This window comes from Oncorhynchus tshawytscha, linkage group LG02 (genome assembly GCF_018296145.1).
Source record: "Oncorhynchus tshawytscha isolate Ot180627B linkage group LG02, Otsh_v2.0, whole genome shotgun sequence".
NCBI classification, from domain to species: Eukaryota; Metazoa; Chordata; class Actinopteri; order Salmoniformes; family Salmonidae; genus Oncorhynchus; species Oncorhynchus tshawytscha.
In genome coordinates this window covers 50,282,864-50,309,421 of record NC_056430.1, presented here as the reverse complement: position 1 = coordinate 50,309,421, position 26,558 = coordinate 50,282,864, and the positions used below count along the sequence as shown (strand labels likewise).

Here is a 26,558-nt window from a genome sequence, read left to right as displayed (position 1 = left end):
ATTGGCAAAAGATACCAAAGATGGTGGATAAATGAAGATGGGTCACTTAGGCGGTTTACCATTGAAAAAAATGGTCAGTTCCAGTATACTTAATAACTGAATATATCTCCCATAGACACCAATGCAATAGCAGTTGGGTCTGGTCTTAGATCATTGACTTTCATAGAACCAGAAAAAAAAAACAATACAGAAAAAAACATTGAATGGCTATCCATCTATCTATCCACATCATTTGATGCTGCCTGCCGCTCTTTACAGCAAAATGTAAAATAATTAAGGTATCATATTTCTCAGGTGAGTATTCACAGAGGAAGAGGCAAATGGCGAAGGTTGATTCTACCCTAAGTCTGACCATGCAGATGTTAAGCAGAACAAGTAAGGAGGTTTTGTATGGGGGGCAATGAGTGTCGAATTTGTTCAAGATAAAAGTGAATTCCAACAGTATTTTGATAGGTGAGGAATATTTTATTAAATTTAAGTTTTATAATGGTAGGTTGTTACGAGTATATTGATGTTTTCTACAAAATATAATTGGCCAGATTCGTCTGACAGGGTTTTCCAAACTTGGTCCTGGGGACCCCAAGGGGTGTGTCACGATCGTCGTAAGGAGCGGACCAAAATGCAGCGTGGTATGTGTTCATGATGATTTTTTTATTAAAGAAAGCACTGAATACAAACTATACAAAACAAATAACGACCGTGCAGCTATAATGAGACCTGTGCTGACACAAGCAACTAACATAAACAATCACCCACAACCCAAAATGACAAAACAGGCTACCTAAATATGGCTCCCAATCAGAGACAACGACTAACACCTGCCTCTGATTGAGAACCATATCAGGCCAAACACAGAAACAGACAAACTAGACATCCAACATAGAATGCCCACTCAGTTCACACCCTGACCAAACAAAACATAGAAACATACAAAGCAAACTATGGTCAGGGTGTGACAGGGTGCACGTTTTGGTTTTTGCCCAAGCACTACACAGCTGATCCAAATAATCAACTAATCATCGAGCTTTGATTATTTGAATCAGCTGTGTAGTGCTCGGCCAAAAATATAAACGTGCACCCCTTGGGGTCCTAGCACAGAGTTTTGGAAAGACTGAGCTAGAATATTCCCTCCCACCTGCCTTTCGCCGATATGTATTTACATGGTTATAGTGGACAACCATCTTGTCAATATAATAAATAATATTTTGTATTCATCCTGCAATCTACCTTGACGATGGTATGATTAACATGATGAGTTAAGTGTAGGCTTTAACCTGTGGAAGCGATTTCTTGAATATTGTGCAAAATAAAATACTAATTTAAACACTCATTACAAAGACCGCGCCCCGGCCGCAGGGTAATTTACTGACTCGTTTACAAGTTTTAACAAGAGGGTGGAACATGTGTTTCATGATGTCTATCGACTGATTTTGAGGAAAGCTAATGTCCGTTTAACTGCAAGACAACCTTTTTTAACATGGCCGACACAAATGTTACATGGGTATAGCAAAGTCATGTGTGTGAGAGAGAGAGTCCTGTCTGACATTGGTACCGACTCTTCTGCTCTCCACCCCTAAGTACTTCAACAAAGATATAAGCACCAGAGCAGTGATTTCACAAGAGGAAGCAGTAGCAGACCAGAGTGAGAGAAGAAACTATGGCAGAGAACAAGATGGGGCAAAACATAGGGGCTGGGGCTGGAATTCTTGCCAAACGAGTACAAAAGTCATTGAATCGTGCTCAGGAAAAGGTAAGCAACAAGTTAGTGAACCGTGATATCTCTGTGTTATCCTGAAATCAAGATTGCCACAATTCATTAGGCTACTCGACAACTATAAGCTTAGTCATTCGGGCTACTTGTAACTTAATGACGCTTAACTGTTGTTGGCCAGGGCCCGGTTTCCCAAAAAGCATCTTCAGGCTAAGTTCATTGTTAGAACCATAAGATGAACTTAGTTTTAAGATGCTTTGGGAAACCAGGCCCTGTTTATGTATTTTGGTCAGTGTGGAGGAACCTACTCTGAAAAGAGTTTACCAAGCTACCAATTAGTTCACACCAAAAGCAGTTAAGTTACACTAAAGCTACCACGACAAAAAAATATAGTTTACTTAACTAAAGTTACTGTGAAAAAGTAGTTCACTACATCCAAACTACTTTGTGAAAAATGATCAGAACTGTCAGACTATAAATTGCAAGAACAGATCAATTTGGGGTCATATGTTAACAGAATGTGTGATTTATCCTATTAAACACAATAATTATGTTTCAAGTGAGAATTAGGCAGGTTTTATGCCGAAAAATAAAGGAAATTATTGCCAACTTCACACTCATATTTTCTTTTCTTTTTGCAAAAAAAGTTGTGTGTAGTTCCATTAGGAAAAAAGTTATTAACTACTGAAAACACTACCTTTAGTTGAATTACCACCAAGCTACTGCAAAATGTAGTTAAATTATTAGTTGAACTACATGATATTGGTAACAGTAGGCCTACGTTGTCCACTACAGTAATACAATTTCTTCAGACAAGTCTCTATATTGAAGCTGACTGTTGGCGTGTTCTTTACCACCGACACTGACAGACCCAAACAATTGATGACTTGTTTAAGGGCTTTAGACAGGTTTGAAGAATCATAATCTACTGAATGTAGTTGATGTTGATATCTCAATGACCTCAGGTTAATTCCTCAAAAGACAAAAAAAAAACAGTTTAAATAATATTCCATTGACCTTTTATTGTGAACTAGCCTATATCAAGTTAGTTGTCTATCCCAACAGAAAGCATCCACATTAATGTTGTGCTCATCTGTTAATGCCATTTTGTTGATGTTGCTTGTGCAGCTGCATGTGGACACAAAATCTTTCACTTCCTGCCTCTGCATACACTTCCTCTCCCTCATTGCTCTTACTCGGTGGCTTTGTGGTTCACTTGGCCTTGCTGGCATACTGCTCTGCTAGTTTCACTTTGCTGCTGAAACCAACAACAAAAAAGGACAGGGAGCATGGTTTGAAATGTCTGTCAGATGAAATCGGTTCAATTGTGCCCATGTTCCATCCTATCATTTGGGGTCAACAACATATGTCCTTTTTGGGAAAGGGGAATAATATACATTTTGTTGGCCTGGGTTTGGAAAATAGTGAACGTTACACCAGTAAGTTACAATAGTTGTTTAGAATCATTATGGAATACAGTGTAGGGCCTAGATACTGTAAGTATCATGAAGGACATGAACCACCCGAGCCACGGCCTGTTCACCCCGCTATCATTCCGAAGGCGAGGTCAGTACAGGTGCATCAAAGCTGGGACCAAGAGACTGAAAAACAGCTTCTATCTCAAGGCCATCAGACTGTTAAATAGCCATCACTAGCCGGCTACCAACCAGTTACTCAACTCTGCACTTTTAAGGCTGCTGCCCTTTATACATAGACTTGGAATGACTGGCCACTTTAATAATGGAACACTAGTCACTTTAATACTGGAACACTAGTCACTTTAATAATGTTTACATCCTGCTTTACTCATCTCATATGTATATACTGTATTCTACTGTATTTTAGTCAATGCCACTCCAATATTGCTCATCCTAATAGTTATATATTTCTTAATTCCATTCTTTTAATTTTAGATTTGTGTATTGTTGTGAAATGTTAGATACTACAGCACTGTTGTAGCTAGGAACACAAGCATTTTGCTACTCCCGCAATATCATCCTCTAAATATGTGTATGTGACCAATACATTTTGAATTGAAGGGTGATTGTCAGTACCTCATGCAGGTCAACCTGAACAACGGTACAATACCTATTATAGAGTCATGCCCATTAATGTTGATTGAATGAAAGCTGTGGATATATCAACCACTTTTGTTTTTGTCCTGTCATAGGTCATGCAGAAGCTGGGGAAGAACATGGAGACTAAAGATGAACAGTTTGAGCAGTACTCCCAGAACCTTCTCAAACAACAGGTACCGATGAAGAAAAGCTCTACTTCAATGTCATGCTGTTTCTGTCTCCCATGGTGAACTGCAACACTGATGCAATAGGTGTTTGTATTGATAAGCCCACTTTTTGTAACATGCTGTACTAGGCCTCTGAGTCATACTGACTGTTACTGTTGGTTGCTCAAGCCTCTCCATCCCCTAAAGGCCTTCCCACACTGTACGTTGGATGCAGTCTTTATTACATGTTACATGTCACACTGTGCGACGTATTCAAATTCAAATCTTGATTATCAACCTGGCCAGATTGTACGATTTGTTTCAGTTCTCTCGTCACATTCTGTGATTGTCATGCATTGCAAGGATACTTCAGCGAAGTAGGCTACATCAACTGCGTCAACTGGGCGTATCAAGCATGGCATCGAAAGAACGACAACACACCAGAAAGGTGTCATTGTTGGCAGTGTTCCTCCTATTGGTCAGTCACCCCAATCCCTGGTGACTCATATGAGCTCGTAACACTAGCCAAACTCCACGATAAAAGCTCAACATTTCTGACACTTTCAGAATGTTGTCAGAGCTTACAACACACATAGTGGTACATAATCATCAGATCTATATATACCCTGTCATACTGAATGAGAGAAGACATCAGACAATCGTTTATGACCAAAGAACTTGCCCACGACGTGGACATTTTGTCTGGGAAAGCAAAGCGTGGCATAAGATGGAAAAATCTTAAAATGTTTTGTTTACATTATTCTTTTTTTAAATGTAATTTCATTGACTTATATGCTGTCAAATGGCCAACTGACTAGCCACTGGTTGGTCGCTCATTTGAAAAAGTACTGGAAAACCAGAGGTTGTTTTGTCTGCTAAATCAGTGGTTCCCAAACTGAGGGGCGCGAGGGTCCGGCATTAAATTTAGTCTTGAAAGTTGTAATAGTAGAATGCACAAGACACATCACTTCTTCTTGTCATGTTAGTTATTGCATACCTTAAGAGCTATTTATAATTTGTCAGAAATGTCCAGATCAACTAGCTTTAAAACTGCAACATTTTTGTAAAAATCTCTCCACTAGGGCCTCCAATGTGGTGCAGCAGTCTATGGCACTGTACACATTGCTGGAGGCGTCACTATAACCCCGGGTTTGATCCCAGGCTGTGCGACAGCCGACCGTGACCAGGAGACCCATGAGGCGGCTCACAATTGGCACAGTATTGTCCGGGTTAGGAGTGGGTTTGGCTGGTCGGGATTTCCTTGTCTCATCGCGCTCTAGCGACTCCTTGTGGAGGGCCGGACGCCTGCAAGCTGACTTCGGTTTCCAGTTGTACGGTGTTTCCACCAACACATTGGTGCGGCTGACTTCCAGGTTAAGCGAGCAGTGTGTCAAGAAGCAGTGCGGCTTGGGAGGGTCGTGTTTCGGAGGACGCATGGCTCTCGACCTTCGCCTCTCCTGAGTCCGTACTGGATTTGCAGCGATGGGACAAGACTGTAACTACCAATTGGATATCACGAAATTGGGGGAGAAAAAGGGATAAAAGTACCCCAAAGAAATCTCTCCACCAACAAGAGGAGTGTGAACAGTTTGTCATGAACAGTGCTTGTTCCCATAAATATAGACGTGGCGTGTGCGCTGGGGGGGGGTGTTCCCCTATGTTGGAAGGGGGGCCCCCCAGAGTTAAAAGGTTTGGGAACCCCTGTGCTAAATTACTGTTTTTGTGTTCACATAGAAATGTCCTCCGATAGATTCAGCTTGTAAAGTGCATTTGGAAAGCATTCAGACCATCACTTTTTCCACATTGTTACGTTATAGCCTTATTCTAAAATGTATTAAATTGTTCTCCTCGTCAATCTACATACAATACCCTATAATGACAAAGCAAAAACCGTTTTTTTTTTAGGAATAAAATAAATAACAAAGATCACATTTTACATAAGTGTTCAGACCCTTTACTCAGTACTTTGTTATAGCACCTTTGGCAGCGATTACAGCCTTGAGTCATCTGAGGTATGATGCACACCTGTATTTGGGGAGTTTCTTCCATTCTTCTCTGCAGATCCTCTCAAGCTCTGTCAGGTTGAATGGGGAGCATCGCTGCACAGCGATTTTCAGGTCTCTCCAGAGATGTTCAATTCCAGATTCTGGCTGGGCCACTCAAGGACGTTCAGAGAATCCTGCGTCGTCTTGGCTGTGTGCTTAGGGTCGTTGTCCTGTTGGAAGGTGAACCTTCACCCCAGTCTGAGGTCCTGAGTGCTCTGGAGCAGGTTTTCATCAAGGAGCTCTCTTTACTTTGCTCCATTTATATATACCTCGGTCCTGAATAGTCTCCCAGTCCCTGTCGCTGAAAAACATCCCCACAACATGATGCTGCCACCACCATGTTTCACCTAAGGGATGGTGCCAGGTTTCCTACAGAAGTGACACTTGGCATTCAGGCCAAAGAGTTCAATCTTGGTTTCATCAGACCAGAGTCTTGTTTCTCATGGTCTGAGAGTCCTTTACGTGCCTTTTGGCAAACTCCAAGCGGGCTGTCGTATCTTTTACTGAGGAGTGGCTTCTGTCTCGCCACTCAACAATAACGTCATGATTGGTGGAGTGCTACAGAGATGGTTGTCCTTCTGGAAGGTTCTCCCATGTCCACAGAGGAACTCTGGAGCTCTGTCAGAGTGACCACCGGATTCTTGGTCACCTCCCTCACCAAGGCCCTTCTCCCTGACTGCTCAGGCTGCCAGCTCTAGGAAGAGTCTTGGTGGTTCCAAACTTCTTCCATTTAAGAATGATGGAGGCCACTGTGTTCTTGGGGACGTTCAATGCTGCAGAAGTGTTTTGGTACCCTTCCACAGATCTGTGCTTCTACCACAATCCGGTCTTGGGGCTCTACAGACAATTCCTTTGACCTCATGGCTTGGTTTTCGATCTGACATGCACTGTCAACTATGGGACCTTATCAAATCATGTCCAATCAATTGAATTTACCACAGGTGGACTCCAATCAAGTTGTAGAAACATTTCAAGGATTATCAATGGAAAAAGGATGCATCTGAGCTCAATTTGGAGTCTCATAGCAAAGCATCTGAACACTTGTGTAAATAAGGTATTTATTTTTAATTTTATGCATGAATAAAAACCTGTTTTCACTTTGTCATTTTGGGGTATTGTGTGTAGATTGATGAGAAATGAATAATTGTATCAATTTTAGAATAAGGCTGTAACGTAACAAAATGTGGGAAAAAATCAAGGGGTTTAAATACTTTCTGAATGCACTGTATGTTGCAAGGGAGCTATCTCTGACATTCGGTTAACTGTTTATATGCCCTCAGATCTGTGTGCATTTTTAAATATCTGTATTTTGGGTCATTTCACCAAATCAACACATATTAAGAAAAGGTTTTTGAGTGGCTTAGCGGTCTAAGGCACTGCATCTGTGCTAGAGGAGCCACTACAGACCTGGTTTGATTCTAGGCCGTGATTGGAGTCCCATAGGGCGGTACACAATTGGCCCAGCATCGTCCGTGTTAGGGCTTTGCCGGGGTAGGCTGTCATTGTAAATAAGATTTTTTTTTCTTAACTGACTTAAAGGTTAAATATATATACAATTTATAATATTTTTTTTAAAGAGCGACTGACGCTAAAAAGATACTTCTTGTGTGGAAAATGGCCGATTTGCCATTGATATAAGTCAGAAATATTTATTCTAGTGTCAAAATTGACTATAAAGTGTGAATGGGTTAATTTTGGTCATGAAGTAGTCTTGTCCAAAAATTTGATTTGGGAGAAGATAGGAAAAAATTAAGGGTACCATAACAGTTTTCTGTGGGTTGGGCTTATTTTAATCCTGCCCACAGCTGTCAGCACCCAAGTAACCTGATCATAATGCCTGTGGTCAATTTTGTTTGACATTTGATATCCCTATTGGGCTTAGGGATCATCAGGAAATTACACAATGTACATGGGACAATATTTTATAGGTCAATATCTCCAAATGTTAATGACTTAGAAATCTTAAACCAACTATAAATTGTAGAAGTTCATATATAAATATTGACAGCATTTAATAACACATGAAAATATTGTCCCATTTACATTGTAATTTATTGACGGTCCCTGACTATCCCCAGAGATTGGCAAATTTGTTTTGACTTTGGATAGCCTCTCTTCCCACCTACGAGCACACACGAGACACCCACATCAAACCTTACCCCAAAACCAACTCAAGTTTGAATTCAGTCATGGCTGCTAGCATTTAATTAACCAAACAATGGCCACCCAACCTGGTTTCAGAGCATTTCTGTTATTCTGTAAATTGAGACACTCAATTTAGTTTTTGTTATTCCATATAGTATATGTTAGGTATGGTTACATAAGACAGATGGTTACTTAAGGCTAAAATGGTGGGGGTGGATGTGTATCCATCTCATCACATGTGAGCTAATTAGCAACTTAACTACTTTTTAGCTACTTTGAAACTACTTAGCATGTTAGCTAACCCTTCCCCTAACCTTTAACCTTACCGTAACCCTTTAACCTAACTCCTAAACTTAACCCTAACCCTACCTAACATTAGCGAACTAGCTAATGTTAGCCACCTAGACAGAATTCATAACATATCATACATTTTGCAAATTGGTAACATAATACGGATTGTAAAAAATGGAGTGTCTTGGATTTCCGTAGAGAATAATATGAAATGCTCTGAGACCAGGTTGGGCCACCATGCCTTGCGTAAAACAATATACTCCTTATTCAGATTTTTATTTTTTATCATTCGTTTCTCTGGCTCCTTGAAGCATCAAAATATAAATAAAGGTCATCCTTGTTCGAAAAGGACAGTGTCACTTTTAAAACACATACTGTACATTCTTTACTGTTATTGTTTGTGGTATGATTGTACATCTTGAATTGTGAAGATCCTGGTGTCTTTGTCTTTCAGTGTTTTTGGAGATGTATCCTCTGTAAAGGTGACGTCAACTACTGGAATGGGTCTTTGATTGATGGATGCTCTCACTGTAAGAAATGTACTATAACAACTCCCTCATTGAATCTTCTGTCTTTTCAACCAACAGAATGATGGGGGAAGACTATTCAAAGAAGTCCAAGCGTACTTCCGTGCAGTGAAAGGTAGGAGCTATTTCATCTCACTCCATAGCAGAGGTTTCTCATGGGCACAGGAGCACCTACGGTTCTGATTAGTCTAATCAAATCAATTACATAACCGGTGGCTTAATTTAAGTTGTTAAACAACAAAACAGGCAGGGTTGGCTTAGAATGTTGACAAATGTTATCCCATTTTTATTGAAAACATAAATACATTTGCACAATGAGCACTTGTATCTCAAATACATTGTTAAGTTGTTGGTTGGTTAGCTAGCTAGCACATTTTTTTGCCATATACCATTGAAATGAAATCAGTCAAAACACCGTAAAATGAGACATGGTATCAAGAACAAGATGAAACTAGCTGAAACGAGCCACTTGTGATCCCCCACAAGGTAGTTTCTTGTCATTGTTGCTAGCTATCTGGCGATCCAGAATTACAACTCACAGACCTCTGCCCCATTACGGCTTCCATACTGTTTTCATGGTGTTGTCTGCTAACCCATCTATAGATTCAATACTTATCTTTAGTGTTGTCCTGTGCATTTAGGCAGTTCAGGCTGCCATATTCATATTCAGGTCAAAACCAAATATCTATCATCTTTGTGTAGTCATGGCCACAAGATCAGAAATCTTTACCCTATTATTTTTTTCTCTTTTGGCTTTGATGTAGTTGTATGCCTATTATGTACAGTCATGTGTTAAATTTGACATATTGGCCCACGTCTCTTTTTGTAAACTGACCATACTTTCAAATCCTCTCTGGTGGCATGAGGGAGAAAGTAAAGAGGGAAGCGAATTCCATCTATTATTAGATTATTTTTTTGCAATGCTGTCAATTTAGAAAAGCAAAGAACTGAGGACCATTAAAAAGGGTAGACTCGGCAAATGAATGTATTATTGATTTAAAGGAGAAATTGTGTTAGTATTGTTTGTTTTTAGTGCAACCGTTTCCATACCACTTCAAATGAAGCCCATGTTGTTTTGACCTTGCGTAGGTGTAGCCGAATCAGAATTGTGCCTCAAATCCAAAACGTTATCTTAATGTTCTTTCCATTATGATTTCTGTCATGCCAGGTTGTATTTATTAGGTCTACACTTGACACTTACCTGTGATTTCTGCTATCAGAATACGAAGATCCCATTGAAAAGACGGGTCTGATTGTGGAGGTGGTCAGGGATGGATTGTGTGCGGATTTCTCCTGTCTTGATGTAATCAGGCTACCGAAAGTGTATACAGTGGGCGATGTCATCGGAACCCATCCCACAAGTCTCCAAAAAATGTGTATTTTGGGACCGAGGCAACTTTTCGTTATAACGTCGGAGGAAATAGATTCCAAGTCTGTGAGGAAAGTGTTTGCTGGACTCAAATGCTAGCCAGCTAACTAATATTTAGAAAATAATGTTTGTCTGGCTAGAGTTATGCTAATCCGTTTGCAATCACTTTAGTATTGCTTGCTGGCTAGCTAGCTACAGAAGTTAGCTGCCTAGTTAGCTACTGCCAATTGTGTTGTTATCATATTTAACCTATTCCACCGTTGGTGGCATTTGAATATAGCGCGGGAAAAGGGAATCCGGAAACACTGGACACGTTAGACACATTAAAATGTAGACTCATGACGCCTTCGGAACTATGATCAGAATACTAAAGCTGCATGAACTGTGAAGTCTAGAAACAGCCTTATTAGTGTACACCGTAGCAAAATGTTTTGCTGCAGAAAATAAGAGTTTCTTTTTAGACAACTTCATGTAGTCCCACCTTGTTCGGTAGTGAATACTACCCTTGACAGTGTCTAGGCACTACATCCCCAGACACTGTCCCCTAGCCTAGTTAACACCACTTGCCCATCAGATCACTTGTTATCTACACACAAACTTTTTTTTTTATGGCAAATGCAGTCAATTTTCCTTCTGTCCTTCTCTACAGTGATGCATGAGACATCCAAGCGACTGTCCCAGACGTTAAGAGACGTCTACGAACCTGACTGGCAGGGAGGAGAGGACCTGTCTGTCATCATGGAGGTGGGCCACAGCTGGGTATTTTGTTGTGATCTATAGTAGGGATGGGCGCGGTTATTCGAATATCCAAACAGATGTTAGTATTAGATCACTTGGGAGAGTATTCATTTGAGAGAAACAATATAGGTATATTTTTAACAATGACAAGGATATGTCAAAATGTTTATAAAACTGACATTGCTACATAACCTACAAGGATAGACCATTATATATATTGTTTTATAATACCTGTAGCATTCACACGTGTAGCTTGTTACTCTCGGTGTTACGAATAACTATGCGTGGTGGGTGGAATCAGGCGCAGAGAGCAGGGTTCTGTCGTTTATCAAATTTATTTTACCGGTGCAACCAAAACGATCACGCCAACACACAGGGCGTATATAAGTTGCCAGTCCAAAACAACAGGACAAAATAGACCGGAGAATAAAGATACGAAAACAAATCACACCATCAAACACAGAGTAACAATTAATACCCAGCGGGCCTAGTACCCTACAAACAAACCCTAGTACAAAACAGGTGTACCCAATTAACCAATAACCAACACAAACGGAAAAGGAATCGATGGCAGCTAATAGGCCGGTGACGACGACCGCCGAGCCCCGCCCGAACAGGAAGAGGCACACTCTTCAGCGAGGTTCGTGACACTCGGACAATCAAATTGCCATTACAGTCACAGGCTTCATGTGTAGCAAGGGAAGTGGGCATATTTAGAATCAATGCAAAATGGAATTAAAATGACAGAATTAAGTTGGCTAAATGAGAAAACGTGTAGCGGTCTTTATATGTACCACAGAAGAACCAAGAAATAAAGAGTGACTCCTCAGCTGTCTTTTTGGGCTTTTATATAGATCTGCAATGGTATTATGACAAGACAGGACATGAATACTTCAGTCTTCAATGCACCATCTGACAAGTTGTTATGTCATTGTTGTTGACTCATTAATGTGATGACTGCTATTTATCGAATAAATACCTACTATGTTTAATTATTACTCAATTCAATTAATCATATAACAATGAACTCATTAGGAGTTTGGGGCACCACGGGTTAAGTTGTTTACAGAGTTACTATCTCCCAACTTAAACTCTAAAGATGATCTAAATATTTCTTACATCAATAACAGTCAATTATTAATTACTTCCTCATCAGTCTCATTCTGAATGCTGTTGACTTCGTAAATCTGCACGAACCCTAACCTAAGTGATGAATTAGCGATACACATATTGACTTAATTATGTATTTACTAATTAACTAAATAATCACACAGAAATACATAAACACACACACACGGTATAGGTTATGGTTACTAACACAATGCAATGAAAACAGTCCCTAGTGGACTAACCTGATATGATGGCTTGTTACACAATGGAAAGAGGATGGGGAAAGATAAAGCGCGGGGAAGACAAAGATGGTGAACTTATCGTACATACATTTGGAAACTGCTTTCACTCTAAATATGAATATTTAGCACCCTAACAACCACTCATTCGGATTAGAAATGCAACATATATTTACTCGTAGATGTCTTTCTCTGTTGTCTCTCTGTTGAAATCACTCGGTCCATCAATGGGGAGTAGTTGGATGTAAGTCTCTAGTTGTCCACCAGAGGTCACAATGTCCTTCTTTTGTTCTGGAGTGTTCTTAGGATGGATCCTTCAGGTTTACCACACAGTGGTGAGAGGGATCTGTCTTCCCGTCTTTGGTCAATTTTCCTGGACTACTTTACATGCAGAGCTGCAGACGGTGCATGTTTTGGTCTAGTCTTCACCTTCTTCACTCGTCGAGAGTTTCAGAGGGCCTTACCATTTTCTGGTCTTGTAGTTTTAACCATTTCAACGTGTGGACCACATTCTCACGTTCTCTGGACTGTATGGAAATTCTCAGCGAGTCCTTTTAAGCACTCTGGCCTTGGAGGGTGTTCCATCCTGTTGACACAATGTCTGTGCTCACGTGGGCGTGGTTATGACTGGGCTCAGGTTTATATGAAAAGCCATCATCTCATTTAAAGGCTTAAATCACATTTCTATCTTTTCAAAAATAGTTAATCATATAATCTAAATCTGATATGCACATTGTGAAAGCTCTTAAAGTTACGATGTTTCCTTTATAACGTCTTTCTGATCATGTTAATGACATCACAAAATATACATGAATTTTCCATATTCCATCTATCATCATTCCCAACATTCTTTGTTAGAAATATTGTTTCATTATCCACTTTTGGATGTTGGAGTTTTGGCGGCAAAGTCTCTGTGTAACAAAGGATTTTCAGTCTTCCATTTCTGCAGAGTGGGGGAGAGTTTCTGCAAGGTATTTATGTCATAAAACAGGCCAAACTCCCCCCTCTCCTCTCCTGTGGGAGGGTCTGGCTATCCTCAAATATTTGCAGAGCTGACGGCTCCATTTGATCCTCACAAAGGAGAGACAGTCATGACTGGAGCATGAAGAAAAGTGAAACAAATATTCTGTCTCATCTCTTAATACATTGCTAGGTGCTTTCAGTGTTGACAGTATTAAAATACAACTCATGTACAACAACACTGTAATACAGACAAGCTACAAAGTGAAATTGCATTTATCCCATTCAGACCTTAAAGAGCTAAAAGTACATCTCCCATAAGGCAACCCTAGCATACGTTGGCAGCTCAGATAACCATCGGCATCACAGAAAAACTTTGTAACTAGCAACAGCAATACTTTTTAGCACTCTGTAAAACTATATCAATAACAATGATACAACCCTGAAAGTTACATGTTTCAATAGTCCCACACTCCCTTATAACAATACCTATATCATTAACCTTGGGGTGCTTTATTTATTTAACTTTGTGGACTTCTACACAGGAGTAATCTGTGAAACATACCTTTCTCTCTGTTTTCTCAGACTGAGAAGAACGGGAGCTACGGGTAGTACCAGGGTGTTAGAAGGTTCCGTAAGCACCCAGGTTTAATGAAATAAAAACCGAAGATGTTAATATCATCCAGCTACTGTAGCTGCCAACTTAACATCATCAGGCAGTACTAGTAGCACAACAAATGAAAATATAAACCAAAACTAAAGTTCCTGGCGGTCATAGCGATCTGATTCCCTCATCTGTCTGAACTTGGAACATTCCTGTTAGCGGGCTTGGGCCACTGACCCTTAACCTGGATGTTCTGTTCTGTGTTGTGTACTGTTCTAATAATTTGAAGTTTGATGGAATAACCATTTTAACTCTCCTACAGAAGTAGGCTACAATGATCAATCAACAGGTCTGCTGTTGTTTCATATGAATGTAGTTGTTGTAGACATGTACGGGGCCTTAATTAGCCTTGCTACTTTAGCTAGCTAGCTGGCTAACTTACCTCGCTACTGTAGCTAGCTAAATTCTTTACAACGATTTGATGGGGTCAAGATTTGCTCTACCAGATGGTATGATAGACAACCTATGACATCAACAAGTTTGTCTAACTAGTGAGTCGGTTTGTCTACTTTCTACCTCTCCCTAACGACCACACATACTGGCACCTCCTCGTCCTCTCTCGCCTCTCCCCCACCCGAAACAAGCACCTGCTCTCTTGAGTAGCGCAAGCAAGTCTCCATTGACGTTTCCCACGCAAAATGTTTTCTTTAAACCACATGCATTTCTACTATCCGGATATCCTAAAAAATATCATGATATATTTGAATAGTGAAATCATTTCAAATGCCCAACTCTAGACTATAGTTAGAATCCTGATTAACAATGATTCTATTGACAGAAACATTTGTTTGAGATTTAAAATAACAGTGGAGCCTACAAGAATACCAGCGTGTTGACCAGAATTTCATTTTGAAAGACGAGTGCTTTTTAATTTGTTTTATTTATTTATTCATACCAAAGAAAAGAAGTGAAAGAAAAAACAGTACAGATAAACAAACTGGTAAAAACGGTGTGCAGGTGTTGTAAGCCCACATTTTGTTACGTTACAGCCTTATTCTAAAATGTATTAAATAGTTTTCCCTCATCAATCTACACAAAAAAAACTTTTTTAGAAAAGAAAAAAAATGAATTTCACATGTAAGTATTCATGTACGTATTCAGACCCTTTACGCAGTACTTTGTTGAAGCACCCTTGGAAGCGATTACAGCCTCGAGTCTTCTTGGGCATGATGCTAAAAGCTTGGCCCCCCCTCTTATTTGGGGAGTTTCTCCCATTCTTCTCTGCAGATCCTCGCAAGCTCTGTAAGGTTTGATGGGGTGTGTCACTGCAGAGCTATTTTCAGGTCTCTACAGAGATGATCGATCAGACATGATTTCAAGTCTGAGTGACTATCGGGTTCTTGGTCACCTTCCTGACCAAGGCCCTTCTCCCCCGATTGCTCAGGTGGGTTGAGCGGCCAGCTCTAAGAAGAGTCTTGGTGGTTCCAAACTTCTTCCATTTAAGAACGATGGAGGCCACTGTGTTCTTGGGAACCTTCAATGCTGAAGACATTTTTTGGTACCCTTCCCCAGATCTGTGCCTCATCACAATCTTGTCCTGGAGCTCAATGGACAATTCCTTCTACCTCATGGCTTGGTTTTTGCTCTGACATGCACTGTCAACTGTGGGACCATATTTAGATGTGTGTGCCTTTCCAAATCATGTCCAATCTATTGAATTTACCACAGGTGGACTCCAATCAAGTTGTAGAAACATCTCAAGGAGGATCAATGAAAACAGGATGCACCTGAGCTCAATTTCGAAACTCATAGCAAAAGGTCGGAATACTTATGTAAATATGTTTTCAAAAAATGTTTATATGTAAATGTGCAAATATTTCTAAAAACCTGTTTTCGATTTGTCATTATCGGTTATTGTGTGTAGATTGATGAAGAAAATGTTTTCTTTAATCCATTTTGGAATAAGGCTGTAAAGTAACAAAATGTGGAAAAGTGAAGGGGTCTGAATATTTTCTGAATGCACTGTATATGAAAACCACACCACAAATATAAGTTAAACAAAGCACATTCATTATAATTGTACATGATATACTCAGTAAACAAGAAGAAACATGTTTGAGGCTACATGGAGGGGATTATTGGCTAGTTTGGTTCATCAAGCTGACCCCCTGTCTTCATTTGAAGTTATTGAGGGATGATGAGGTTTTGGCAATGTGAAGATAAGAATTCCACAGTATGATACCTCTGTATCTGATAGAGAATTAAGTATGTGATGTGTGGCAGTGGGGAGGGTGAAGGTAATCTCAGTGTCTCGTGTTATATAGATGGATTTCAGAATTAACCCTGAAGAATCCATTGAAGTGTTTAGGTAAACTGTATGGGAGGTATGAGTATTTGTAGTGCATAACTGACATACATTAATGTTCTAAATGGACAAGATATTTAGGTGCAGATGGAGCCAGGTGCAGAAAGGTGCAGATGGAGCCAGGTAATTAGAGGATGTGGCTAGACTTGCAAATGTATTTTGTATTATGAATAATTTGTGTAGGTAGGAGGCATATGTACTGGCCCAGACAATATTACAGTAAATGAGATATGGGTAAATTAAGCTATAGTATAGAGTTAGGAAGCAAGCCTGATGAACCAAACCACTAATCTTTCTGATGATACCAACCGATTTCTTCACTTTGCTGCGGACAAATTGAATATGATCTTTAACTTTTCATCAATTAGAACTCAAAAGGAATCTAGTGGATGTGACTTGTTCCATTTCATTTCCCCTAATTGATATTCTGGTTCTTTTTTTACAGTATTTCTTATTCTTACTAGTGAATACAATAAAGTTGGATTTTTTTTTTACATTTAAAGATAATTTGTTTGTCTGGAATCTGGAACCATTCAGGAAATATTGCCATACCTGAGTTGGCTTCATTAATTAGTGAATCAAAATTGGAATCATCAGCAAAGAGAATGGGAAGTATGGTAGAAGACACAGCAGCAAGTTCATGAATATACTGTAGATTAGGAATAACAATTATCGAACCCTGTGGCACACCACAGGATATATTGGCCCTGATAGATGCACTGCCGTTTGCATGAACAAATTGTGCTTCTTCATAATAAACATAGCTATATAACCAATTATATGTATTATTGTGAAAAAAATGTAATAATACAATTTAGAAAGTAATATTTCATTATCCACCATGTCAAACGCTTTGGATAAATCTGAAAAGATGCCAAGAGCGTATTGTTGTTAAGGGCTGTAAATATTTTATCCAGGAGTTGCAAAAGAGCAATATCTGTGTTGTAGTTTTTACGAAAACCATATTGGTGCTCATATAGAATAGTGTTGATTTAAATGTTTTAAAATGGTCTTATACTGTACATTCTCTTAGTGTTGGGCAGTATATTATTTCCATGAAAGAATGTTTCAGGTGAGGCAGAAGCAGATCTTTCTGTGAATATTTTGGAAATGTCGAAAGCAGGCTGAAGGTTTTCATTTATTTTTTATTTTTTTACCTTTTCTTCCCATTATTACAGAGTGAGGACTTGCTGTGGAATGATTACGAAGAGAAACTAACAGACCAAATAGTCCGCACCATGGAGAATTACACTGGCCAGTTTCATGAAGTCAAGGTAGCTTCTGATGAACTTATATGCACTGTTTTTGGTGCAATATATCTGGTTCACATCGAAACTTTTATCTCCCTGTGTGTTTACATTGCTGCTTTGTCTTACAATCAAGAGACTTATAGTGTCACTTGACTCATGTGGATTATGGTTTAGAAATATCACTTCTCCCCGTGCCTCTTAGGAACGATTGGCCAAACGCGGTCGGAAGCTAGTAGACTACGATTCCTCACGTCACCACTTGGAGGCGCTGCAGAATGCCAAGAAGAAAGACGATGCCAAAATCACAAAGGTGTGTTGAAAATTAAACGGAAATTCTATATTTTATTTTGTCAACATATTTGGATAAAGGTACTGAAGGCATTTGAATGCCATTTCTCTCTAACCAGGCAGAGGAGGAGTTCAACATAGCCCAGAGTGTGTTTGAGGAAATCAACAAAGAGATGAGGGAGGAGCTTCCTGTTCTCTATCAAAGGTAAAGTCAATGGACCACAGCACATCAGGGTCATGTTCATTATGCATTAAAAAAAAAAAGTTTTTACTGAAATGGGTCAACTACTGTACTTATGAAATACAGAATGTTCATTTTCTGTTACAAAATGTGTTTTTCAGTTGCATGCCGTAATGAACTCGACCAGCTTACTGTAAACTAGTAGGGTTTCCAAAAGACTGGGCCTGAGAATGGTTGCGTATGCAGGGGCCTATTTCATGGGATGGAGTGTTCAGAATGTGTAGAGCAGACGGTAGAATTTAACTAACATGTATACTGAACAAAAATATCAACGCAACATGTAAAGTCTTGGTCCCATGTTACATGAGCTGAAATAAAAGATCCCATAAATGTTCCATATGCACAAAAAGCTTATTTCTCTCAAATTATGCACACATTTGTTTACATCAATGTTAGTGAGCATTTGTCCTTTGCCAAGATATTCCATCCACCTGACAGGTGTGGCATATCAAGAAGCTGATTATACAGCATGATTATTACACAGGTTCACCTTGTGCTGGGGATAATAAAAGGACACTCTAAAATGTGCTGTTTTGTCACACAACACAATGTCTCAAGTTAAGGGAGGGTGGAATTGGCATGCGGACTGCAGGAATGTCCACCAGAGCTGTTACCAGAGAATTGAATGTCAATTTCTCTACCATAAGCCGCCTCCAACATCATTTTAGAGAATTTGGCAGTACGTCTAACCGGCCTCACAACTGCAGACCATGTGTAATCATGCATGCCCAAGACCTCCACATCCAGTTTCTTCACCTCCGTGATCATCTGAGAATTGCACCTGGACAGCTGATGAAACTTTGGGTTTGCCAAACCGAAGAATTTCTGCACAAACTCTCAGAAACAGTCTCTGGGAAGATCATCTTGACCTGATTGCAGTTCGGTTTCGAAATTGACTTCAGTGGGCAAATGTTCACCTTCGATGGCCACTTTCACGCTGGAGAAGTGTGCTGTGTCAAAGTGTGAAGTGTCAATGTTGTGAACAGAGTTTCCCATGGTGGCGGTGGGGTTATGGTATGGGCAGGCATAAGCTACGGACAACGAACACAATTGCATTTTATCTATGGCAATTTGATTGCTCTGAGATACCGTTACGAGATCCTGAGGCTCATTGTCATGCCATTCATCCGCCACCATCACCTGTTTCAACATGATCATGTACAGCCCCATGTCACATGGATCTGTACACAATTCCTGGATGCTGAAAATGTCCATCTTCTTCCATTGGCCTGCATACTCCCCAGACATGACACCCATTGAGCAGTTTGAGATGCTATGGATCAACGTGTACAGCAGCTTGTTCCAGTTGCCACCAATATCCAGCAACTTCGCACAGCCATTGAAGAGGAGTGGGACAACATTCCATAGGCCACTATCAACTCTATTCAAAAGAAATGCGTCACATTCCCAGTCATTTGAAATCCATAGATTAGGGCCTAATACAATCATTTTAAATGGACTGATTTCCTTATGAACTGTAACGCAGTAAAATCTTTGAAATTGTTGCATGTTGAGTTCATATTTCTACTCAGTGTAGAATGAAGAATCCTTTGTGTCTAGTATATTTCTATCCGCAAACAGCCTGAACTTATTTGCACCAAGTGGCTCCAGTGTAACAGACTATTTCCCCTTTTTGTCTAAAGCCGGATTGGCTGTTACGTGACCGTCTTTCAAAACATTTCCAACCTGAGGGATGTCTTCTATAAGGAAATGAGCGTGGTGAGGTTTTTTTTTTCCTACACTCTAAATATGGATTTTATTCTCCCAAAAGGAATAAAGCTATTACAGTATTTTTTGACACATCTGTATCACTGATGTAAATAATAGATGTTACTCTGTGTGATGTCTTATGGCATCTCACTGTTCAGATTAAGAAATGTACTGCAGGTCAACTGAAATTGACTAATAGAATAACCACTATTGATTGCAGCTGAACCATGAGCTTTACAGTGTGATGAAGAAGCTGGAGACTCAGCATTCAGGAAAAGCGTTCATCATCAAGGGCCTCAACAGGTCAGTTGTTTTAGATGACCATGAGAATGTATCACATTGGTTTAACCTCTCATAGTCCATATGTGCTATACTGTATATATTGCTAATCAAGTAAACGTCAACAGTCATTTTATTTTCAATTGAGAAAACAAATATTTACTCTTGACTTTCTCTCAATAAGTCTGAAATTTGGGAAATTATCTGAGAATATCAGACCAAACGTTCTGCCACCAGCCAGATCAACTCACCCTCTATCTCCTCTCTTAGCACCAAGTCCAAGAAGAAGAAATCCCTGCTCATCTCAGCACCCATCCCCTGTAACACTGCCTTCCCCTCGGACCACACATCCCTCCAAGCATCCGCAGCCCCCGAAAACAGCAAAGAGACTGTCCTGTCCAGCCACGAGACCCACACCCAGAGCATCTCTGAGGAGCACGTTTCCCTCGCAGGAGAGGCAGATGAGGGCACTCACAGTGTCCTCACGTCAGAAACGTCCGACTTCTCAGACGAGCTTAGCTCCAACGGTGCTGCTACGCCCAACAGACGGTCGGCGTGTGACAGCGACAACGGGGTCGGAAGCGACGTTGCGTCAGAGGGTCTGAATGATGTCCCAGAGGGTGGGGCTTCAGAGGAGCAGGGCCCTAGCCAATCCGTCGGAAAAGGGCAAGTTCAAAGGTCAGAGGTGACTGGGTGTGAAGTCACAATCAGTCAGGAGGCTCTTCCAATGTCCACAGAGAGCGACGGCCCACATGACACTGAGCAGGAGAGTGCGCCTGTATCTCCAGAGAATGGGGAAGCCCCACCTCGTCCTGCTCCACGCTGCTCCTTCCCCCCCTCTGAGAGGCACTCCTTCCCTCCTGCGGAGGCCAGCCAGGTGGAGATGAAGGTGGAGGAGGGAGAAGGGGCTTCCCAGGCCCTGCAGGTAGGTGATGCAAAGAGGACTGGAAATTACTCAAACTCCCAGAATCCACCTGGTTTCCTTATCAAGGTGATTCTCTATTGTAACAGTGGTACTCTCTTTATAATATATTATAGTTTTAATTTAACGTTACTATTAGCATTTCTGCTGAGTGTCTAACAAAGTTGTTTATGTGGCGCTGTGATTGATATCAGGGAGTGGCGCTGGAGGGTCACACTTCAGAAGACGGGACGCTGCAGTTTGATGTGGAAGACGTGATTCTCATGTTCGCCGACTCAGAGGAGAAGGTATGTTTGTGTGTATATTTGTATGTATGTCAGCCTCTGTGTCCTTGGCAGCGGTGGGGGTAATGCGTTATGTAATCAGATTACTCTTACGAGTAACAGAGTAAAGTAACGGGTTACTTTTTCACATTTGGTAATATTATTACAGTTACTTTGTCAAATGTATCTCAACTTGTTTTTTTATTTAGTTCTCGAGCGAGCAGAGAAAGGCTGTTTGGAGAAATGTCATGACAGCTGCTGTCCATGGAAATGTATTAGGGATGGGCACGTTTATTTGAATATCCCAACGGACATTGGTATTAGATTACTTGGATAGTATTAATTTGAGAATTAAAAAAATATAAGCCTATTTTAACAATGAAAAGGGTTTGTCTAAAATGAAATAAAACTGTGACATTGATACATAGCCTAAAAGGATATACCATTACATTTGACATTTTTATAAAGCAACAGTTTCATGACAGCTCCCCATTAAAAAAGACACACCGGTAGCCTTCACAGGTGTAGCTTGTTGTTACTGTCGGTCAATCAAAGCAGCGATACAGTCACAGGCTTCATGTGTAGCAAGTGAATTGGGAGATTTCTAATCAATGGAAGATGGACAAAAAATTATGGAATTAAGTTGGCTAAATATGAAAAAGTAGGCTATAATGATCAACCAACAGGTAGGCTGTTGTTTTATATGAATGGAGCCTCGCTACTTTATCTCGCTAGCTGGCTAACTTAGCTGGCTACTGTAGCTAGCTAGCCTCTACCAGATGGTATGATAGATAACCTATGGCAGCAAAAAGTTTGTCTAACCTGCGTGAGTCGATTTGGCTACTTTCTCTCTCTCCCTCTGTGCCACACACATAGACTGTCACACACTGCCCCCCCCCCAAAAAAATGTTTTCTTTAAAACATGTCTTTCGACTATCCGGATATCCGAATAAAAATGTCATGATATTATTCGAATAGTGAAGAAATGTAATCCTTAAATGTATACAGGGTGCACCTGATCTTTGCCATGGATCGCTTCTGTAATAGCAAAGTCCATAGAGGGCTTTCCCATCTAGTGGCAAGTGTGCCCTCTATTCATTTATATTCGTCCGTGTACATGCGGTCTATAATCAGAACTGGCGGCTCGAGATTTTGAATGAATAGATGTTGTTTTTTTTTACATTTGTACAGATATATGGTTAATAAAGCAGCCCATATACAGTGCGTTCAGAAAGTATTCATACCCCTTGACTCATTCCACATTTTGTTGTTACAGCCTGAATTCAAAATGGACAAAATATTTTTTTTTAAATCTCACCGATCTACACACAATACCCCATAATGACAAAATGTAAACATGTTTTTAGACATGAGTCAATACTGTGTCAATACTTTGTAGAAGCACCTTTGGCGGCGATTACAGCTATGAGTCATCTGGGGTATGTCTTCGTTGCACATCTGGATTTGGGGATTTTCTTCCTTGCAGATTTTCTCAAACTCTGTTAAGTTAGATGGGGAGTGGCGGTGAACAGCAATCTTCGAGTCTTTTCACAGATTTTCAGTGGGATTCAAGTCTGGGCTTTGGCTGGGCCACTCAAGGACTTTCACATTCTTGTTCTAAAGCCATTCCTGCGTAGCTTTGGTTGTATGCTTGGGGTCATTGTCCTGATGGAACGTGTATATATACGCCCCCCCGTCTGTCATTTGCACTCTGAAGCAGGTTCTCATCAACCTGTATTTGGCTCCATTCATCGTTCCCAGTATCCAGACTCCCAGTCCCTGTCGCGAAATAGCATCCCCATAGCATGATGCTGCCCCCACCATGCTTCACGTTAGGGAAGGTGTTAGATGGGTGATTAGCTTTGCCTGGTTTTCTCCAGACATAGCGCTTCACTCAGGCCAAAGAGTATCATTTTTGTCCCATCAGACCACAGAATCTTTCGCTTTATGACCTGTCTTTCCCGTGCCTTTTTGCAAACTTGCATGCTATCATGCCTTTTTCTCAGTGGCTTCTGTCTGGCCACTCTCTCTCATAAAAGGTGTTCGATGGGGTTGAGGTCAGGGCTCTGTGCAGGAGAGTCAAGTTCTAACACACCAATCTCGACAAACCATTTCTGTTTGGACCTCGCTTTGTGCACGGGGGCATTTTCATGCTCAAATGGGAAAGAGCGTTCTACAAACTGTTGCCACAAAGTTGGAAGCACAGAATAATCTAGAATATAATTGTATGCTGTAGCATTAAGATTTCCCTTCACTGGAACTAAGGGGCCTAGCCTGAACCATGAAAAACAGCCCAAGACCATTATTCCTCCTCCACCAAACTTTACAGTTGGCACTATGCATTCGAGCAGGTAGCGTTCTCCTGGAATCTGCCAAACTCAGATTCGTCCATCGGACTGCCAGATGGTGAAGTGTGATTCATCACTCCAGAGAACGCGTTTCCACTGCTCCAGAGTCCAATGGTGGCGAGCTTTACACCACTCCAGTCGACACTTGGCATTGCGCATGGTGATCTTAGGCTTGTGTGCGGCTGCTCGGCCATGGAAACCCATTTCATGAAGCTCCCGATGAACAGTTCTTGTGGATACGTTGCTTCCAGTGGAACTCGGTAGTGAGTGTTGCAACCGAGGACAGTCGATTTTTACACACTACAGCACTCGGCGGTCCCGTTCTGTGAGCTTGTGTAGCCTACCACTTCGCAGCAGAGTAGACGTTTCCACTTCACAATAACAACACTTATAGTTGACCGGGGCAGAAATTTGACGAAATGACTTGTTGGAAATGTGGCATCCTATGACGGTGCTATGTTGAAAGTCACTGAGCTCTTCAGTAAGGCCATTCTACTGCCAATGTTTGTCTATGGAGATTGCATGGCGGTGTACTCGATTTTATACACCTGTCAGCAACGGGGAGGCAGCGTAGCCTAGTGGTTAGAGCATTGGAATAGTAACCGAAAGGTTGCAAGTTCGAATCCCCGAGCTGACAAGGTACAAAGCTGTCGTTCTGCCCCTGAACAAGGCAGTTAACCCACTGTTCCTAGGCCGTCATTGAAAATAAGAATTTGTTCTTAACTGACTTGCCTAGTTAAGTAAAGGTTAAAAAAAAACAGGTGTGGCTGAATTAGCTGAATGCACTAATTTAAAGGGGTGTCCATATACCTTTGTATATATTTCGGAGATCTACGGACAGTTCCTTGGACTTCATGGTATAATTTCTGCTCTGACATGCATTGTCAACTGTGGGGCCTAATATAGACTACTGTTGTCGCGATACCAGTATTGCAATACTACGACACCAGATTTAGCAAAAAAAAGAAAACACAAAGCAGACTTAACTCTAGGGTCCTTTAAAACTTACTTTTGTGAAATAGTGTGCTATAGCTTGCAAAGGAAACAAATAAGACTAAGTGACAATATCAGCTTTTTTCCGATTAGGACTGTTTTTCTCAAGATATTGAGTCTGCTTCATGTTTTGCTTCCTGACTTCGTGGTATCGCAATACTGGTACCGTGACAACCCTAATATAGACAGGTGTGTTTCTTTCTAAATCATATCTAACCAATTGTATTTGGTATTTATTAGAATCCCCCATAAGCCACTACAAAAGCATCATCTACTCTTCCTAGAGTCCAGATGAAACATGACATAATACATTGTACAGAACATTATTAGTCAAGGACTGAAATAAATAAATGTAATACGTCACACAGCCTACATATCAGTACATACACACAATATCTAGGTCAGTTGGTGACCGGTGGACTCCAATGAAGTTGTAGTGACATCTCAAAGATGATCAAAGGAAATTGGATGCACCTGAGCTCAATTTGGAGTGTGATAGCAAAGGGGTATGAATATGTCAATGAGAATATATTAAATAAATGTTGAATTCAGGCTGTAACAACAATATGGAATAAGTCAAGGGGTATGAATACTTTCTGAAGGCACTGTATAGTGTAGCACTTGTAGACTAGCACAGTAAAAGCAGCTCCACAGATGAAAAGAGAAACTAGTGGTCAAACCTGAGTTAGTAAGTAGCCTATCTTTGGTAGAGCGTTCGAGGCTCGCCTTGCTCCCCCTGACAGTCAAACAAACAGTGAGATTTTGAGAAGTATTCATGAAAGTAACACAAAGTAATAATATTATTTGTATTTACAGATGACGTACAAGTTTGTTATTAAGACACATGAATGTTCACATGTTCCAGAAGGCATTTCTGCCCAAAAACGCATTTTGCGTTCAAATGCCTTTCCTGTGAAGTGCGACATATGCCTCGCTTCCTGAAACAACAGGTTACATATTATTAGTAAAAAGGCAATACTTTACAATATTACTTTGTGTGGAAAGTAACGCTTTAATTTTGTTAAATGTAACGACTAATATTACCTTTTCAAGTAACCAATCGCAACACTGCTCCTTGGTGTAGTGTAAGTTCCAAATAGGAACACTAAGTAAGTAATACTGAAGGTCACAGTCTTAACTTAGCACTGTGCATCAGACTGCCCTAGTTTCAGTGACACCGAAGTTGATAACAGTTTGCCCATATGCATGTCACTTCAAATGTGTTTGTCAATGTGCACCAAATACATGTAAATTATGAGAGTTTCTCTAGAGTTCCCTTTTTACCAGGATAGCAGAACCGGGTCTGTTTTCACAAAGCGTCTGAGTAGAATTGCTGAACTAGGATAATTATTGCCTTTAAGATCATAATGAATGAGAGGGGGGACCTGATCCTAGATCAGCACACCTATTTGAGACACTTTATGAATATGGGCCCTGATCTCTACTAAAATGTGAATAACATGGTTGTGTGTTTTTTGTTAACCCTTACCCACTACAGCAGGAAAGCATAGCGACGGGGGTGAGGGAGAAGACCTGTATCCAGCAGGGAGATCTATCAGATTCAGAATGAGCCAATGGTGGCCTTTCGTTTCCTGCTGTCATGACACAGCTGCACACAAAATGGCAATGGACCAAGATGGTGTGGAGGACATCTTAAAAAAAGAGAGAGGAGAAAAAAAAGGAACACAAGCCCCATGTGATTATTACTCACATGCTTCCATGTCGCAACTTGTTGGTAGATAATGATGAGTTTCATACCTTCCGAGAGATTTTTGCAGAATGTTCTGAATTGTTAACACATGATTGTCTAATCTACAGTATTTTGCCCTTGTTTGTATTGTTATTGTGTAAGTCTAGAAACTGAAATGCACAGAAACCCTTTTTGTATTGATGCCGATGAAAGATGTATAGTTTAATAAAGTTAAGTGTGAGAGCA

At 40.5% G+C, this 26,558-nt stretch overlaps 1 protein-coding gene across 4 annotated transcripts; it reads left to right on the top strand.

The window, feature by feature from the left end:
* The first annotated feature begins 1,490 nt into the window (after nucleotides 1-1,490).
* Nucleotides 1,491-26,558, top strand: LOC112267658 (bridging integrator 2). 4 transcript variants are annotated; one of them, XM_024445853.2, is made up of 12 exons: nucleotides 1,491-1,750; nucleotides 3,882-3,962; nucleotides 9,004-9,058; nucleotides 10,962-11,056; nucleotides 17,507-17,602; nucleotides 17,781-17,888; nucleotides 17,986-18,071; nucleotides 19,751-19,826; nucleotides 20,038-20,120; nucleotides 20,367-21,087; nucleotides 21,213-21,305; nucleotides 26,121-26,558. In XM_024445853.2, the coding sequence occupies exons 1-12, from the start codon at nucleotides 1,658-1,660 to the stop codon at nucleotides 26,190-26,192; spliced, it is 1,659 nt and encodes a 552-aa protein (XP_024301621.1). In that variant the 5' UTR covers nucleotides 1,491-1,657; the 3' UTR covers nucleotides 26,193-26,558. The 4 variants fall into 4 exon arrangements, with proteins under 4 accessions (XP_024301621.1, XP_024301626.1, XP_024301632.1 ...); XM_024445858.2 differs by having other exon boundaries at nucleotides 1,495-1,750; nucleotides 20,367-21,021; XM_024445864.2 differs by lacking the exons at nucleotides 1,491-1,750; nucleotides 3,882-3,962; nucleotides 9,004-9,058; nucleotides 10,962-11,056 and adding an exon at nucleotides 15,749-15,781.

Excerpts from the sequence above, each read along its gene's own strand:
- LOC112267658 (XM_024445853.2), top strand. The coding sequence starts at position 1,658 with ATGGCAGAGAACAAGATGGGGCAAAACATAGGGGCTGGGGCTGGAATT. Across the intron at positions 1,751-3,881 it reads TGAATCGTGCTCAGGAAAAG|GTCATGCAGAAGCTGGGGAA; the intron begins GTAAGCAACAAG and ends GTCCTGTCATAG. Across the intron at positions 9,059-10,961 it reads GTACTTCCGTGCAGTGAAAG|TGATGCATGAGACATCCAAG; the intron begins GTAGGAGCTATT and ends CCTTCTCTACAG.